At 36.3% G+C, this 19826-nt stretch overlaps 1 protein-coding gene and 1 long non-coding RNA gene across 12 annotated transcripts in view; one reads left to right on the forward strand and one right to left on the reverse strand.

The window, feature by feature from the left end:
• Positions 1-1319: 1319 nt before the first annotated feature.
• Positions 1320-5268, forward strand: LOC112993091 (uncharacterized). Its single transcript, XR_003261649.2, has 3 exons — positions 1320-1409; positions 1695-1804; positions 2599-5268. It is a non-coding gene; the product is annotated as an uncharacterized LOC112993091 (long non-coding RNA).
• ADGRL2 (adhesion G protein-coupled receptor L2) overlaps positions 4722-19826 on the reverse strand; it is a 386461-nt gene continuing 371356 nt past the window's right edge. For 3 of the 11 annotated variants that reach the window (XM_026116423.2, XM_064516012.1, XM_064516014.1), the window contains 6 exons: positions 19278-19369; positions 17224-17392; positions 13438-13566; positions 12916-13012; positions 10081-10209; positions 4722-6796 (listed from right to left, as the gene is read on the reverse strand). In XM_026116423.2, the coding sequence (XP_025972208.1) occupies positions 6042-6796; positions 10081-10209; positions 12916-13012; positions 13438-13566; positions 17224-17392; positions 19278-19369 (1371 nt within the window). In that variant the 3' untranslated portion in view covers positions 4722-6041. Of the gene's footprint in view, positions 6797-7461; positions 7515-9775; positions 9858-10080; positions 10210-12915; positions 13013-13437; positions 13567-17223; positions 17393-19277; positions 19370-19826 lie in introns of all 11 variants that reach the window. The other 8 variants (XM_064516022.1, XM_064516019.1, XM_064516017.1 and 5 more) reach the window with 6 other exon arrangements.

Below are 19826 nucleotides of genomic sequence, written 5' to 3' on the forward strand. Positions count from 1 at the left end.
AAAGTAGTCATGTATTAGAAACTAAGAGGCAGAGCAGGATTAAATGGTCAGGTTTTTTTTAGCATGGCCAAAGGTTAACAGTATAGTGCCTTAACACACTGTATTAAAGCCGGTGTTATCTGAGAAAGGGGATGAACAGGCTATCTGGAAGGTGGCAACATTTGCTGTTAACAGAGAATTATTTCAGTTAATCAGAACTAGGGAAGATTGTGAATGACCTGGGTTAACAAAGTGAATAAATGGGCAGCATGAAGGCAAATGAAATGCAATGCTGGCGAATACAAGGTTGGGCGCACATTCAGGGGAGTAATTGGGAGTACTTGTAGGCTTTGCTGGGTTCTAAATTAACCGTAGCTATTTAGGTCATTACTTGCTATGATCATCTTCGTGGAAACATTTGTGAGGAGCCGGGGATAGTACAAAAGCAAAAGACAATGCGAGCCCGTGTTAAAAAAAAAAAGGAATAGGAAATACAATTCCATCTATAAATCAACAATAGGAGTTCACCCATAATTTTGCACTTGCCCTATCTCTTAAAGCATTCTGACAAAATGTAGTTCTGCAGACTAGCAATTCAACGGATGGAGAAATGGAGGAGTCTGAACACAAGGATTTGTTTAGAAAGGAGTCAAATAATAGGAGGCAAACTAGAAGTATTTAAAACAATGGGTGGTATAAAGAATATAAGCTAAGCAATTTGTATTTATCCTGGTAATGCAAAAAAAGAGAGCAAAGTGGTCTATTTAACGTGAAAGAAAATGAATTATTTTCATAGAAACCTCGTTAACCTTTGGGACTCGTTCTCCTAAGCAATCACTGAAGCTGAGAGTTCAGCAGCATTAAGCTATTTTAAAGCTATTATGCTACAAGAGAACTGGAACAGTCATTTTAGACCGTCAGCACTGCTTGTTCAGAAAGCCAGCTTCTCCTTTAAAAATGCCTGTGCAGACACTAACCTGGCTCCTGCTCCTTCCTGGTTGTGAATCAGACCTTTTAAGGTAGGAAGAGGTTTCTGTGCTCAGCTTTGCTGTAGCTAAACTTTAAACTGGTTTGCAGCACAGAGCCAGCACTGGGACCAGGGCCCCTACTCCAATGCACAGAAGGAGCTGTACACCGGAGGACGAAATGGTTAAGAATTACATGAACTTTAGAAGACTTTGCTTGATAAAACCACCTATTTTAAATGTTATTTCTGCAATGTGACTTCCCCAGCCTGGGAGCCTGTGCTGACGACTTTAGCAGCTGGTGCATTATGTGCAATGGTGCTTTAAAATCTCCTGGCTGCTGGGCTGGGGCGGGTTTGAGTTTCTGGAGCATTTGTGACTGTCTGGGCTGCACCGTGGCGTGATCTGGTTCACATGCCAGGAACTTTGATGGGGAGAGGTTGAGATTAATGATGACATAATACAGTAAGAAGAGATATTAATGCTCTTAGGCATGAATTAATGAAATACCATTGAGAATTTATCCTGCATGAATAAAGGGATTTGCAAGTTCTTGTTCTAAAAGTCGCATGAAGTATTTTACTGGGGGAAAAAAAAAAATGAAATACTCTGCTGAGATAGACAGGGTCCTAATGAACCTATACTCCAGATTCTTGTTGGAGCTGGATGGTTGAGGAGGCTTGCTTAATTGAATTACTACTAATTGCCAAAGTGTTTATATAAACAGGAGGCACAAATCTCTTGCTCCAGGGGTGTGGTGGCAGGAGTTTTTTCCTCTAATACAGCGATGGATTCCAACCTGGGATCGGTTCCTGGATGGAGACGCAGCATGCCAGCGGTGTTCAGTTCAAATCTGCAGAGTAAGTGCAGGATGCTTACTGGATTTGTAGCAGTGCCCTTCAGAAATGTGGCAGGCGACTGCCACCATCTATTTAAAATAATCCGAGGTTTGCTCCACCACAATCTCTCTGGTGTGAGCATCATCGTAGGGCTACAGTAGAGCTGGAAGTGCAGAACCTGACTGCTACATGCCATCGCTTTTCATTCTCCAGTGTTCCTGAGAATTAGTTATTGAAAACCCCAGTGAAATGTGTGTATACATACATACATACATACATACATATATATATATATATATAATGTCTACCTGTAGCTTCTTGTGATTGGAAAAGTAATTTTATCCTGGGATAAAACTTTACACTAGCATATGATGCATGTAATCAGTTCTAGAAGAGAATTTTGTCATTTTTGAGGTAAAGTGGGATGAAAACTATGCAAGGAGTCATCCCTTTTGTCTTTGTTCTGCTGATATCTGTTCTGAGTAGTTCAGAAAGAAAATTGCCTTAAAAATTAGGACATAAAATAGGACGCATATTTTATCCGTAACTTATGTCAATTTGAAACACCTTTTATTATCTACATAAGTGATTATATGTAAACTTTATTAATAATTTCATTTCCAATTTAAAAGAAGCAAAGGTGTACTGTAGAATTAACAGATAAAGGTTAATTTAACTATAAAGGTATTACCAGTGTTGCATTTCTTCATGTTATGGTTCACTTATGTAGAACTGAGATGTATCTTATATTAAACAATGCATAGCACCATTATACAACAGTTCACTAAATGCACATCCCATTTAATCTTTTGTAGGAATTAATATAACTGGACTGAAGTTACAAGGAAGAATTGGACTGAGCCAGGAGGGCTCACGCTAACAGAAGATTACTAGCCATAAGAAAATTACAGCTCATCTGAAAGACAGTGCCTAAAATAGCAGCATATCCTTGGCACCATCATAGGAACTGGTTAACTGATGACCCTGAAGAAACACTTGTTCCCATTAATTCTGCTGTCATTATTTCGCTAGCCTCGAACTCTTCCTCTGAATTCTTCTGTCCTTCTGATCCCAAGACATGATGGCAGGAACGTGAGAGAAAACAAAGAAATTACAATAAGCTGTCGGCTATATAATTATATTGTAACCTACTTCACTGAGAAGTTACACCAACAGAAATTTGGCAAGGTATTGGCTGTTAGCTGCTATCTAAACACTGGACACTCACTAGTATAACATTAAAAAAAACAGGCTCACTAAAAAGCAACATCTACATTACAAAGAAGCTAACAAAAGAATTCCCTTATGATACTTAGGTTCATCTGCTTCATCTTAGGTTCATCAGCTACATTTTCTTCTTTTATGAATACTTGTTACATTTGCAATTGAATATATATTTAAGGTCACAATGCTACAAACCTTTTTCCAGCATGTAGTTTCGCCACCTTTAGTTAGACAACATGTGACACAAAGGAGCACTTGCTCCAGTTAGGGTTGAAGGTTCTGCTGAAGGTTGGTGACTTTATTAGGTCATGTGTGCTGTAATGACTTGTGCACCACAATTTTTAAATCCCTAAGACATGATTTCCTAGGTAGAAGGCAGCAAATGTGCTTTGAAATTGCCAAGCAGACCAAGAGAGTCTTTTTGTTCCAAACAATCAGCTGTAAATCCTGAATCGGAACAAATTCATAATTTGTAGAGTTCAGATTTTAAAGTATCTCTACCGAACAGAAGTAAACAGTCTCTGATTAAATTCCAAATGTTCCAAGGACCCTATTGTAAACATACTAACTTTTACTGTTAAGGGACTTACTGGCAAGAGTTATCAGTAGGGCCCTGTGGTGAAGATGCCTTTGTCTTCAAGAATAGCTGCTGTGCCACAAAGCATCCCAAATACAGGTACATCGTGGTTATCTGAACCCTGGGGTTACAGCTGAACCTCCCACACACCCCCTTTTTCCTTTTTTTACAGAGTGTGCATGGTGTCAACATTAGGAAATCTTGCTCAAAATATTTTTCTGAAATCTTAGTATTTTTCAAAATGCACCTATGCCAAACTGTTCAGATAACCAGAGCTTATCAATATATATTCCAAATGAACAGAAAGAAAGTATCTTTGGACTTTTTATATTCCAACCCCATTAGAAGCCAACAGAATTTATAAGGCTTTCAAATGAGTTTTTGCTCTTGTCACACCAGTAGTTACAGTGGCCACATGTCACCATGGCCTCTGTGATGATAGGGCACTTAATTTAATAGTTATTTGGACAAACACAATTTTGGAAGTTGCAGCAAATGAAGTCCCTGGCATTACATTTGACAGGGCCTGGTTGAGAGGAACAAAAGAGTTTTGGGAATCAAGAAAACGAAGACTTCAGAATTCCAAATTTGCCACTGATCTGTTGATCACATCTTGGGCATCAGCTGCCTTCTGCAGTTGTCTAGTCTGGTAAAAATGGGGACCGTCATGCTTATTTCTCTAGCTCAAAAAACTGTCATGATAGAATAATTATTTGTATAGCACACAGAAGATAAAGTGCTATCCAAATGCTGCTTACTCATGTTTTCCTCACTACAAGAATATATCTTCATCACTAATAATTATCTGCTAATTACCATTGCTGAGAATATGATGGTGTTCACCACCTTATTTTTAATTTCAATACAGATACTTTCTTAAAAGTTATGTAAATATATGAAATTACAGTACATTTTCCTAATGGCCCTGCTACATCTGAGCTTGATCCTATTCAATTGTGACTACGAATTGAATAGCAATGATGACCTCTATTCAGTAGAACTACATAGACAGTTTCTATTGTATTCTCAACATCTAAACCATGAAATGTAAGGAAGCCATTCTAAGCAGAATACAGCTGGGTCAAAGGCCTACTGATGCCAATTATGCTTTGTACATAATAATGCACATTTTACCTATTTGGAAAAAAATTCACATTTATTTACTGTCAAACAGGTGTTAAACTTTACACTGGATATTAGTGATGGGCTCATTATTAACAGGTTTACACAAAGGGATGAAAAAAGCAGAATTTTGTTTAAACAATTTACATTTCATTAGATTTTTATCATAAAATAAATTAATTACTAAATATAGGCAGAAGGAATATGGAAGAGTAATAGTTATGTTTTATTTATTTTTTTTTAAAGGACAGGCACCTTTTATTCACGAGAAAGCTTGTGAGAAGTGTCCAGTGTCCCCTTTACCCCTTACCACCCAACCCTGATTAAAGAATGAACAGGGAATTGAGTTACAATCTTTGTTAGCTATACCAGATTTGTGCAAGGCTTGGCATAATTGGCGTCTAAAACGAATTTCTCCCCAAATTATTTTTTTTGGCAATAAAAATTCAAAACGTAAGAATAAAAACAAACTTGTCAAAGCAGAACACTGTTTACAGTGAAAAATAAGTGAAAACGGGTAGAACTTGCATTTTAAACATACTACCGTACTATGAACAGAGTGTAAGAAAAACAGCTTATAACATATGTGCAACCAAGAGCTTTTCACAATATTTTCTTCAAACTCTTTAAAATTATTTTTCATGACAATTATATTTCAGTTGGACACAAATGTATTTATTTTACCCTAGCAATAGAACAAAATATAATTTCTTTAGCCATTTTTTCATGAGAACGGTTCATTGTACAGTTGAGGAAATATATGAAATAAGGCCTGTGGCTTGATTGCTAGTGGTTAGACATGTATTCAATCTTTGCCTTAATGGAAAAGATTTGCAGTGAACTGCAAACTGATGCAGAATCTCTCTCCTGCTTTTGCAAGTCTTGTCAGGAATAGTAAGGTACAGTAAATTTGTCCCACAGGATTTTAGAGCCTACGCCTTGTATATAATACAATGTAGGCCTAGAAAAAAAAATGGTGCAGCCATATTTACAAATTTAGTTCACAAACTGCTGCAGTAAAATGGCTGGAACATGTTTATTTTTCTTTTTTTTTTCACAATTTTGTTAAATTCAGCAGCAGAAGATATCTTAAAATACCTTGTTGGTATTTCTTTTCTTTGTAACAAATAATTCATTTTAGTATACTCTGTGTATATACAAAGTTTTTGTTTTATAAAAATTCACAGAACTGCAAGGTCCAGTCATCCCTGTTACACTGGAGAACCACAAGGTCAACAGAATTGTCTCTTCAAGCAGATATGAGGGAGCCTGCATGGGGCCAATTAAGTCTTTTTAATACTTGTACGTGGCCTTTAATATTTCTTTGCTACACTATTAAAGGCTTGTCACTAGTTGCATTTGTCCTTCTCTAACATCCCCTTCTGGAATACATCCTTCCTTGTTAATGGGAATTATATAGCCGTCGCTATTACCCCTGCTGATTTGATAGTACATCTGAAGCTGATGGCCAGCTCCGAGATTTGGCATGCTCTTGTAGTAAATGTCCTCATTTTCGCTCCTCCTGGAGGGAGAGAGATCTTCTTCAACATCAGGGCTGCTCTCTGGGAAAGGAGAGTCTCTGAGGTTGGGCATGCTCGTGTAAAGAGAGTCTCTGTTGGGGGACTGGAGGTGGTCGTCAGCCTCAGCCGTCAGCTGGGAGACGTAGCTGTCGGTTCCTTCAGTCTTCACTTTCTTCTGGGGCTGGTACAGAAGGGAGTGAGTCCGCTGTGGAATAAGGGGGGCCTCCAGCTCCTTGTGGTGGAGCTCCAGTCCGGGGGTGTCACTGTGCATCAAAGACGACGCATCTGCCACGATGGCATCATCTTCGCTACTGCTCCCGCCGATCACAGCTTTGGCTGGCAGCGTGCGCTCCAGGTTGTGGTTCTTGCTGCTGCCCCGCAGGTTGTTGTGCACTAATTCTGAAATGATCATTTTCTCAAAAGCAGTATCATTCAGGCTTAGTCCACAGTCTACAACTTGCACACTGTCGTTATAGTCTCCATTGCGCAATGAGTAGCTGTTGTTGAAATTACCATTTAGCGGTAGAGTATCCATGGCACTTGTATCCCTGGCATTGTTCAGTGAATGTCCTGAAACGGAAAAGGACAGTTCTGGTTATCACCTGATGTGCTTTTCAGCACTTAATCTTTTTTTTTTTGAACAAAATTCTTTAATGTAGTTCAGGACAAAGTTGTACTTGGAAGTAAGACTCAAGAAAAGTTAGGTTATTGCACATTCCCAAATGTAAACAGTTGCACACCTTATAGGAAAGATGTATTTAAAAAAATAGTAACATGTATTTCCTGTGGGGAATAGTGGCGTTTTAATTTCTTAATTTAGTGTCAATTCTGTGACTCTTCCACAAGGAACTGTTCACTCCATGCCCTTGCATATGTAATGCAAAGCAATTCATTTGGAAACATCTACATTTTAAAGTACAACACCATGATTTAGAAAAATAAAATTAACAGAATTTGTCCTAAACGACACTAAATTAAAAAGGAATTAGATCACAGACATAACTGAAGGTAAATGTACAACATAAACCCACATAACTGGCAGGCAACTACTTTACTTTAATGACATTTCTAAAATTGTTTCCCTTTTTTTTGAGATGAAGTAAAGAAAAGAATGAAAAAAATGGATAAATACAAAGAATATATGTTAAACAAGGACAGCCATCTTTCACACTACAGGGACCAGGGCCCACAAGCACCATCCAACAACACGATAGACAGCAGGTGGAATGACTCACTTTGGACAACTCACATCATGTCTGTCTGCTCAGGCTATCTGGCCTAAGAGTAGCTGATATATAAAAGAAAGTAAAATGATTTATTGTAACATGATGAATTTACTGAGCTTCTCAGCAACTTAGTCAGAGCAAGGGTTCAGCAAATTAGATTACTAAGCAATAACAGCTTTTCTTTTCCCACTTAATGTAATTTTTTTGCACTAATATTCTGTCTGCCAACAACGGCCCCAGGCTTCTAAAGGTCAAAGTTTGCCTGCAGTCTGCATCAGTCACAGTGACAGCGCTGAATGAACCAGAATAGTTAATTAAGAGTTCGGCCCACGGTTACCATGGGCATGGAAGTCAAATGCAGAAATGTTAGGAATTTCTTTAAGTATGGGTCACAGAAATTAAACCAAAGAATAAATATTAGTCGTGGAATGGGAAGAGGAAATCAGCCATGGCTGATATCTTATAGCTGCTGGAGGAATGATAGATTGGGTAAGTCTGCTGGAAACATGAAAAGAAGTTCTGGGGGAGGAAGGGGAATGAAGTCTTATGATGATTAAGGTCTTTATGTTTTTGGTTTTGGCTTTTTTTTTGGTAACACAATAAAGGAATGTTTTTTCTACAGACACAAAGACATGTAAACTATGACATCACAGCACTTCCCAAGCAAAGAAAAAAGAAAAAAACTTTGAAAGAAAGCAAACAGCCTGAACCATGGAAAGTTAGATTGTCAGAGCATTCCTAGGAAATCACTGTATCTACAGATATGGCTGGAAGTAAAGAAAGAATGGAGTGATGTTACTGAAATGAGACTGACCACTGTGAGGCTGCTGCATTATATGCAAGGCTTGGAGGAGTATAAGAAAGAAGTTGTTTTGAAAAAGATTATACATTTTCCTGTTTTAGGTTTGTTTCATAGTTAAAGCTGCAGCTTATCCTAGAAAATTCAACCTTCTCTAGAACATACTGTTTTCAATTAAAAAGTAATTGCATTTTCTCATGAAACAATTTTTGCCTTTGCCTTTTAAAACATAGAATAATAATTTCTAAATAAATTCGGTTTGAGTAATTTGCAAATCATTTTGTATTTGTGTTATTGTAACTCTTCCCCATGTGTACTGATTTAAACTGTGATGAGGGTTGTTTGAAAGGTCTCTTTAAGCTTTGATTAAACAACTTTGTAGTTCTGCAATTTCATATATGTTCCAAGATTTTCCTTGCAATGGATTTAGCTGTGCAGAACATATGGCATTTATAAAAGTAGACAACACATGGACCACATGCTGGCATTCATTTCCCTCATGAAAGTGATTTAATTCTATAATTTTCATTCTTTTTTCATCTGCTAAACAGATACCAAAACATATCTGATAATCCAAAATGAGTTTTCTATGATATACTGCAGAGTTAAGCATGCTAGAATATATTCAAATTGGTTTGATGAGGCAAATTTTGTTGCCCATGATCAGGTAATTCATTTGAAATCTTTCCATAGCCTGTAGCAAGATTACTGTGGGAATGTAAAAAAAAAATAAGTAAATTGTTAAGCATTTCTGCATGACACTGCTTTGGTTTTAAACAGCAAATTATTTCAGCATTGCATAACTTCTGTTACCAATAGGATTTGCTACAGACCTCATGTTGTTTTCCAAAAAGCAGTATGCAAGTACTTTTTGAATGTGGAAACATTTCATTTGCAAATTGTGAACCACTTGCCCGCTGAGTCTACTTCATGACCGCTAGTTATGTTTTAATTGTGCCCATTAAAAATCATGCTGAAAAAATTTACATTTGATAGGCAAAGTTAAGTTTTACTCCCATACTTGTCTCTCTGTAGGTTGCTAGAGGAAAGCATAAGGAAAGTAAGAAAACAAGAGAATGAAAATAGAAACTACAGTTCAGTTAAAAAGGAAACTTGAAATAAAAACTGGAAGCAAGGTTTTATGAGCTCTTAATCAAAGATTTAACATAGTTTCAGTTACCCTACAAGTTATCATCAAACTGTAACTACTAGATATTTACTGATGATTGCTCTGCAGTTAAAAAAGCAACTAGATAACGTAACAGCAAAATGTTAGGTAAGCGATGACACCCTTTATTCCTACAGAACTAAACTGTTCTAACTGCTAATCTCAAGATTTTCCTAAAGGAATGATCTCCCATAAAGCTGCACTATACTATAGTTTAGATCTATTTGACGCTGGATACAATTTTCTACACTGCAGTATCCAAAGGTGTCAAGATGCCTTGCGCTGCTTTATTATCTAATCCGCTCCGTAAGCAGGTTTTTCTCAGCAAGAAACCTTATATTGCATAGACATGATACCTCTAAGTGATATATATCTCGAAGATGGGCTCTCGGACCATGTGGTGTCAGTCCTGTAATAGTATATTAAGATTTATGCCACCTGTGTTAAAAACATGGATAATTATTGGTAAATACTGTTACGGCAAAGGCATTACTATAATATAGTGCAGTTTTACAAGCTAACATTGGCAATACTGTATCTCTTGAACTGACAAATTCAGAATGTAAGGCTAGAATATTGCAACTTGAGTTTCTTTCTAGGGAAAAGAAGGGATTTGGAGCGAGCCAAGAAAAGCAGTTTTATTCAGGAAGTATAAGCACACCTGGTGAGTTAAACACAGGAGCTGAAGGGGCATTACATACAACTGTTTCAGCGAGCAATGTGTTATAGGGGTTGTTAGTGCCATGTGGTCGAAGAAGAGGGTTTGTTAGTAGGTAATTGCCAGTCATTCCTAAAGCAAAAGAAATAGAAAAAAAAGTCAGTTCTTTAACTTTATTCTGACAGTTTCAATAAAGAATATTTTTTAATCATCATGAATCATGTAGAACTTGTCAGATGTGATTCAGCTGAAAATTTCTAAATGTATTTGAGCTAGGTATTTGAAATGGGAGTAGGAAAATACAGTTAAATTTCAGTAATTCACAGGTGCTATCCAAATCCCCAAAGTAAACATCTGTTAAGGTTGACATTTACTAATGTATACAAAATCACTGTTACACAAGAATAGCAAATAAATATGTAGAGATCAAGGTGCTACATAAAGCTATTAGAACTTGAAAATGGCACAATTCTGGCCAGAATTGAGAGAACTGAACTTCTCAAATTTAAGGATATTGAAAATTCCCTTACGAAAGGATCAAAGTTGTTATTCATGTTATTAAAAACACACAGACAGTGGAAGGGAATCGCTCTTTTCAAACAGACAGTGGATGACAAACTGCAGAAACATATCTTAGTATATGCAAAAGTATGCATGCTGGGGGGAAAGCAAAATATTTGCTCTAAGAAATCAGAGCGTTCATATTTTCTCTCGGGACATTCATGCTGCAAATCTATCTGCCAGATTTTAAAAAAGAATTCCTTGAATGATAAATTTTCTAACAATCAGTTTACAAACACTGTAAGATGAAGCAAAATACTACATGAATGAACAGATTTTTATAAAGCAATTTTACATATTAGTGCAACATTTACACAATTCAGAGTAATTATTAAAAATCAGCATATTTTGGGAAATTGTTAAAAATCACTTAATCTGTGATTTCTAGTTACTAAAAGAAAAATGTGTTGGAAAAATGACAGAAAAATCACACAAAACATCATTGTAATTTAAAACATACTTTAAGCATCTCCTTAAGGTAAAATTCTACTCTCTTTTCTATTGCACTGCACAGCAGTACATCAAGATCAGTGTATCACAGGCCCAAGGAGAACTAAAGAGCCAGCTATACTTTTATACTACGGTTACATTTATTAGGATTATGAAACAATGGAAAAGATAATATATATTCTAAATAATAATGCCTGTGTACTACCACAGATATTTGGAAGTGGCGAGTAGCAAAAAATTCTGAAATTCAGGGAATTATTTTGTTGCCTGATTATGCTAATCTTATTTGACAGTTTAATTCAGTCAACAGTTAAAAGGTTTTATCTTAGCCTTTTCCAGTTACAATCTACTTATTACTAGAAATACTAACTGAAATACATGTTGCTTCTTTTTGTGTACTATGTTTAATTTTACTTTAAATTATTACCTGTAATTTATGGCAAGAGGATATTTTTTTTATTCTATCCAATACTTTTTGCCACCTTTAAAAGCCTGAATCTTATTTAAAGGAAAAATGACATTTGCTGTTAATTATCCTGAAAGGTATGTTTCACTGAGATAGTGGTAATATCATAATTGAATAATAATGCTACTAATTTTTCTAGTCATGGCAGAACATCTCCAATGACTTGGGATTGGAGCTCTGAAGCAGGAAGAAGCTCTGTCCCACAGACATCAAACCGGAGTGCAATCCCACATTGTTATCTACAGCTTATTCAGGGGACTTTAGTAAAGCACTGGAAGGAAAGGTACTTCTTGTCTGAACATGAAAAAAATACATGTTTTGCTTAGGAGAAATTAGTTGATTGTGATTTTGCTGGAGGATCATAAAAGATTGAGGTGGGAGAGCAGTGAGACATACAGGTCTCATTCACTTTTTATATGCAAAATAGCAAAAGCAGAAGCTTGCTTTTTGAATTTTTTTCTTTTGCAAAATACTACATTTTATACTCCCATAATAAATGTGAGTCAAATACACATCCCTACTACTGAACTTTGAAACAAGGAAAGAAAATTTGCCACTTATGGTTCATGAGGGTTTTACAGCAGCCCTGACAGTGTAGATTTTGCTGCTGGAAACATTTTCAGTTGAGCAGGAACTGCCTGGAATGAGATCAAGTCTATGTTTTCTTCTCTCAGGGACGTGGGTGTGCACTTGGCTCACACACAGCAGTCTTCCCTCTATTACTAGCTCAAACCGCCTTAAAAAAATAGAGGGAAAGGAAGAAATAAAGGGACATTCTGTCTCAGTTAATAGCCTTGTCTTCTAACTGGACATGAGAATGAGGTTAGGGATTTCAGAAGTGTGTCTGAGCTACGAAATTTGGTTTTGGCTTTGCTGGGCCTGAAAATCTGAATTCTATCCCATGTGACAGATACGATGCTCTTTGTCATAAAAAGACAAATGCTTTACAGACATCTTTTGCATAGAAATGATATCAATTAGATTTCACTGGGAAAATTTCTGCACTTAGGAATCATACTCAAATATGCATTAAAACGGTACTGCACTCATATTTCTGTTTCAGATTTAACCTATAAAGGTTAGGAAACATTTAAAATTATGATCTTGCTTAAAGTTAAATTATTGATGAAGCTTATTTAAATACATTTCCACGAATGGAGAAATTTGACTTCCATAGCAGGGGCCCAGTTGAGGGAGCAAGGTTTTAAAATGTGCTGGTGAGTGACTTTAAAACTCTGCTTTTAGAGATCATTTGTTCCAGAATTTTTTTAACACATTCTTTTCAATTCTTCTGTGTTAAATGGTATAAAATATGTATAAAATCTAAGTCTTCTAAAACTGAAATGTTCCCAGTGACTGACCTTGATTAAGTGTTGAAGTGCTGTTGATGTCACCTGAGATAAAAGAAGATTCAGATTGTTTTCTCACAGTGTCATTCCACATCCTCCTTATACGACTCTGTTAATATAAACCAATGAGACAAAAGCAGAATAAGTTACAAAAAGATTTTTTTTCTGCTTATGTGCTATTATGTCGAATATTCATATTTGTTTTGACCTAAAGTAAGCCATTCTTCTAGCATTACAGTGGAATTCTCTCTCTTGTTATTACAAGTCTAATTTATTAAATTTCATCTATATGAAACATGATGGTATAAACCCTTCTAATAAACCAGCCCCTAATTACAAGAAAAATAAGGTGTTTGCATGAGAAAAAACTAAAAGGAAATGTTTAAAAAGATATCAACTCTAGTATGCAGAAGTATGTATTTGCCATGTAGATGATTATAATGAGAAGACAATTAGTGCATCTGATTGGAACACATCTCAGTAGGCTTTTTATAAATAAAGTTAATTAAAAGATGCTGTCAAAATCTTTGTTACCTGAGTGCCAGAGGAATAGCGAGCACTAGTTCTTGTTGTTGATGCCTTCACTGAACTGTGGGGACTCTCCGTTGGTAGCCCACCACAGCAGTAGGAATGTCGGAAGCATTTGCCATATTCCTTACGCACCTGTGGAAAAGAAACAGAAACACTTAATACAAAAAATAGTATCAAATATCTTCATTGACAAAAAGAAATGAACTTTGAATTCAAACAATTCAAATATTTTTCAAGCAAATAAGTCATTTTTGCCTACTGAAATGCTGGCTATTAACAGAATCGGATAATTCTCCCTAGTTAGTGGCACTGTTATCATGGGCTATCCAGGATTTTTGAACAAATTATTTCCAAAGGATACACACATTTATACATACATCATTTAGATGTGCCTGAATAATTGTCACTGAGTTATGTAGGAGATTATTTTTACTGTGTCTTCATATTGGTATAGTTAAATTTACCTGAATTGAATATTATTTGAAAATAGCCCTTTTTGTATTAGCTTTTGGTGCAGCAATCACAGAAGGCCTATCTTCCCATCCTTGCATTCGAGAAAGGTTGACGTTGTTAGCACTTGCACTTCTTGGTACTGTCCATTTAAGTTATCAACTTCCAAAAAAGTGTGCCAATGAATGGACTCTCTAAGCTATAAACACATTTTCATATAAAGCTTCTCTGTGCAGCTCAAACGTTTGCACAAAACTCCCAAATAAAATTGCCCACCCTTACGTAGAGCACCAGCTACACTGGTGGAGGCACTGTCAGTGTTGCAGAGCCAAAATCTGAACTGTAATATCTGGGCAATGACATATCTTTCACTTCTGGACCAAAAAATAAAAACCTCGTTATTGTCTATGCTTGCTGAATTTACAAATTTGAACACACTTGTATGTATGAGATTTCTGTTCAATAAAAGAGCAACAAAACAAAACTAAGCAATGATTTTAGGATTTGGCCTACATTTATTCAGTTTCTGTTTCCAGCAAACTACCAGGAGCTTTAGCTTCATTAACTACATGTGTCAACACCTGTCATAAAAGTCATCAGGATTAGTTTACAGAACATTTAATTCCCTCAAATTTGATGACTGCTACACTGACTACTATTTTCAAATAACGTAAGAGTGCATACACAACCTGGCAGCATGACAGATCAGTGAAAAGAAACAATGGATAAAATTTGCAAGATGCATAAGTCTAAATTCATACATCTTTTAGGTGCTTCAATTTCTGTGAAAAAATGAGAATTATGCTAACTGCAAATTTTGCCTGGCCTATGAATACAGGGGAAAAAAGAAAGTTATGTGTTAAACAAGGGGAAAGGGGAAAAAACAAAATAGAGTGGGTTTTCATGTTCTGTGATGGTTTCAATATTGCAAGAATTTAAATCACAGAATAAACTGGACGATGTTTTTACAGAATACAATGTAGATGAAAATTTGAATAGTTAGTGCCCTAATTTCAATCTAGAGATAGTAATTTATCATTTTATGAAGGCATATTGTATGTATTTTAAGTACGCATTTTTAATCTATACCAACATAAAATACACATAAAAAATAAAAACAGAAACGCACACATACAGAATTATAATTCTTAACTTTGTATTCTGAAGAATATAAATCCATGTATATCATCACTAGATGGTATAACATCTAAGAAAACACATTCCAGAACATTAATGGATATTAAATGCTCTGAAACACTATATAATAGAGACAATAGCAATCAAAACTGTATTTTTACACAAATACCGCCCTCCAGGGCTGGTTTTGCCTAATGCCTATATTGCTGTGAATGTACATTATTTGTCAGTACTGCGCATTCCACTGTCATTATTTCTAAATTATAGCTTGTTGGAAACTGATGGAAGCAACAGCACTATCATCTTGTCAGAACTGGAAACATAATAGTTTTCACTTTCACAAATCTATTTCTTTGTTCAATTTAGTGACCAACTAGTAATAACAGAATAAAAAGACTACATTAGCTATGCAGACCGAGGATAGGATGATATCTAGTGAAAGGCATTGAAACTCAGAAATCTTAAATGGCAGCTTTAACATTCTTTCAGGTATAAATCTTATTGCTGTAGGTTATGCTTTTCACACTTGACTGGTATTTTAATATTGCTTTTTGCTGACTTCAGTTAATACGTGAAAACAATGCACAATTGTAAAAGGAAATAAAACAAACCCTGCTTTTGGTTTTCAAGCCCAATACCAGTGGTAAAAAGGGCCACAAAACCCTAATCTAGAAATTATTTGCATTTTGAGAATGTTTGCGTTTTCTTCCCCCTCTTCTTTTCTTATGCTCAATCTCCTCTCTAAGTGTGCTTTTGTTCTCTAAAAATGAAAGTAGCGCCATGTTCAGCTTGATAAAATTCTATCTTCCAGATCTTTTCCTAAAATATGTATGAATGCCATTGTCTACACTAAATTTATAGACACTGATACTGTTAGAGCTGGTACAGTTCAGATCATGCAAGAATGTGATTTTGCACTAACATAGCAACCCTTTAAACAGTGGTCTCAAACCACGTTATAAATATCAGTTAATTATGTCTCTGGTGAGCTAATTATAATGGGAATTAATAATTGCTAGGTCTCCAGCCTAACACTGGTAAAAATATCTAGAAAATAAATATTGCGAATTGGATATTTCCAAATTGGGGATTTTTTCCATTTTTTTCTTAAGTTTTTCTGTGGAGTTTTTTGACATTTACCCGTCCTCTCTCCTCTCAATTCTTGTTTGCTTTCATTTGCCATGCCTTCTAATGTAGACTATGAGCTTTGTTTCTTTCATCCCCCACTAAAACACCTCTAAGGTATTCGTGGAAGGAGCCTCCATTCTCAGTCTGTGAAAGAGACAGGTTTAAGAAATTCCCTCCTGCTATGACTTTCACTTCCTCCTCTGTTTTTCCCTCTTTTCCCTACAAAACTTCCCTTCTCTGCAGCAGATCTGCTCCTTCTGGACCCTGTTGCTCCCACCAGGCAAAGGGGAGCAGAGCGCGTCCCCCTAACCAGCACTGTGGGCAAGGCTGAATTTCCTCCTTCCAGGGGCTCCCAGTTTCCCTGAGTAAGAGAAGGTAGCTGTGGGATTGCTGGGGGAAGCAAACTTGAAAAAAGCAGAAACACTGGTATCTTGGGAGAACTCTCCCCATAGGCACCTACTTAGCACTAATGACTTCGTTTTTCTAAGGTGTGTTGAAGATCATAATGAAATTAATTTTTAGATTTCTCTTAATTTTGTAATGAACAAGCACTCATATCACAATCCCTGCCTATCACCCTTAGGTGATGTGGCAGCTTAATAGGATCTCAAGAGAGGCCATCTACCGTGATCTGAAAAGAGAGAGTTTCTACGCTGAGATGCAGTGATGTTGTAAATGATGCTTTGTTTGCAGCACTGCAGTGCAGGCGGGATTTGTTTTGTGAGCGCGTAAAGGACTTTTGGCTGTAAATCCAGAATCATATATACTGCATTACCGGTGTTAAGCAGTACATTTACTATGGTAAGTTTCTTCCCCAAGCTGCAAAACTTTTAAGCAAATGTCAAGCCCAGATAGGAAATGCTATATCCAATTTGAACCTGCCTAGACCACAGAGCAGTTAAATGACTTCCACAAGCACACAGCAAAAATCGTTTTAGAGTTCTAGTCTCCTCCTCAAACTACTTTAAAATACTCCTTTTCTTGAAAATGGCATTTTGTTTTCTATTTTCTAAGAAATGTATGTGGCTATTTTGAGGGGTTAGGGAGCATGTGTATATGTTTTTAGTAACTTACTTTCTTTTGTAGGGCACAATGAAAGATGAAAATAAACATTCCTTGGAAAGCATTAAATACTGTGAAGAGATATGTCATCACAACAGTCCCCTCATTGATAAACAGCAGGCCAAATGACCATGTTAGGCCAAGAAGACACAGGAGAGCAAATGCACCCAGGACCCAGGATCTGTAAAAGAAAATTAATTTTAGTAACATTACTTACAAAAATGCATGTCACCAAATCCAATATTAACATTTCAGTTCCTGCAGTTGACTTTTACTAGGTTCACATTCAAATGTAAAAATTCCTTGGCTTTAACCTTTTATCTATTAAAGAAAGAACAATTCCATTTGGTACTTTTAGTCTCCAGTGAAAACAGCAAGAGTAGATATGACCTTTTTCTTTCTCAAGAACTGCACAGGATGTCAAAACTATTTTGAAATGCAGAAGTATAGCACAAGCCCCAGCTACTCCATTGCTTTATCTGCTTTTGTAAAAGAGATTGATAAATCTGGCTTAACCACTAATCACACCATAGATTTTAAACAGTGGTGTTGCCATATGACACCAAATAATGTAACACAAATGCACAAAGGTTAAACAGCACATTAAAAGCCTAGAGCCCAAATCTTTAATGCTCCGATAAACTCAGCTAAACTGAAGCTAGATGACCTAACTTCCGCATGAAGAAACCCTGCTGAAATGTGACAAAAATATGGATATTGCTCTACAGAATAAAGTCTAAAAGAGATTCCATCATGAATAGTTTAAGGAAAAAGAATTGTAAGAACGGCACAGGATGAAAGGGAAAGGGAATTTAGTCAGTGAATTCCACATCTAACTAATGATCTTACTTGATAAATGGCTTATTATCTTCATAGCTAGAAAGCATTATAAGCAGAAAAGAGAAACAAAATTATTAGACAGAATTGAAACAGAAATTAATAAGAGCATTTTTAATTGTTTATAAAAATTAGTCAAAATTAGGAAATTCAAAATGCAGAGGCAAGCAATTTAAAATTATAAAGGCATTTAATATTTAAAAATACTTTAGCAAATCAGATATCTCAAAACTAGTTAATTAAAATTAAGGGCAATCCACAATATTGACCGAGTTTGTAAAGTTAAAAATCATGCTAGAAGTTTGTTAATGTAGGGTTCTATCTTACCCAGGTAAGTCCGTATTATAGTAGCCATCACAAACACGGTAATTACTGGTGTGGATGAGAAGACAGAAAGAGGAAAAGGAAGAAAAGAGAGAGATGCTAAAGATTAGCTCTCTCTCTCTCATCATGCAACATGCAATGAAGCTGATACTGCCCTATCTATAACATCTAGTTCACAATGCTAGCCTCACTGGAAGTCTCCCTTTGCCATTTCGGCATTCAAAGCATATCTGTAAGACCCTTTCACATCCAACCCGTAGAGATCTAAAGTTGCACCATCCCTTCAGTGTTGATAACAAAAACCTCCAGTACAACATAAAGCTAAATACAATACACTAAAAGACTATCTAAAGAAGCAAGAGCTGTCAAAGTCTTTTTAAGTATATAACACTTGTAGTATTCTGCAAAAGGGATACTGCAGTACAGCACCAAGACAAAGTAAACATTTGTTAAATTAACATGAAAACAGCAGATAATCTTCACGTTAACAATAATAATAGAGTCAATTCTCTTGGGAGAACAGGATTATGAGTAGAAACTGCTCAGAATCCCTAAATCAAAAAGTCATTTAACAAAACAAACTTAATATGATCATCTCAGCCATGCAAACAGGAACATCATTTTTGAACTGCATTTTAAATGCAAATGAAATTACTACAGTGCTGTGGCATTTCCGTGAAACAGTTTCTTGGCACTAGTTCCAGGCTGAAATTATCTAATTTTGACCAATGTTTGTGACATTGTGGCAACAATGTGACGAAAGCAGGATTGGTTCTGTTTGCTTCTAATTGACATCTGCAGTTGCTGGGAGACAAAGGCGTGTGTTCCTAATGGAGAGTAGCTTTCAATCAGTTCAGCAATCAGAAAATAATCATAGTTCTCATACTTGAACACAAAGCACTTACTTAATGTTTTCCAACCTGCTAGAGTCTGGTTTCAAAGTGTTTGAGTGCTTCACCATTTTGCACAATGTGATCACCAAGAAGATAAGATTCAGCTGTCAAAACAGATAAGAATGAAATTAAACTACTTCAACTAACAGGTTGAATAATGATGATGTTACAGACTAAACAAAAACCCCACAGTTTATTTTCTAATCTGTAGTGAAACTGGTTAACTTGTATCAGTCAGCTTGTAGGTGGTGATTGCAAATACAGATGAGGGGCAAAAATGTTAAAAATCCTTGTTTTACTTAATTTCCCCCAACTGACTGCATCATCCTGAAGCAGCCATATTTTGCTTGTGTCCAATACTTGCCACCATCAGTCTGGCTCTGCCTTCTGCATGTTGCTCTCAGTTGCTCTCACCCCTCATTCACCTCTGCCTATCCGTTCTGGTCCTGTTTCCCATCTCACTGGCTTTCTCCGAGGGCTACAGTTACCCTTAACAGTACCAGTTAGCTGCCTTTGTATCATCCCATGCTTCTGGAACGTTTTTCTCCTTTGCTGGTTTCC

Source organism: Dromaius novaehollandiae, chromosome 8, assembly GCF_036370855.1.
Source record: "Dromaius novaehollandiae isolate bDroNov1 chromosome 8, bDroNov1.hap1, whole genome shotgun sequence".
In the NCBI taxonomy this organism is placed as follows: Eukaryota; Metazoa; Chordata; class Aves; order Casuariiformes; family Dromaiidae; genus Dromaius; species Dromaius novaehollandiae.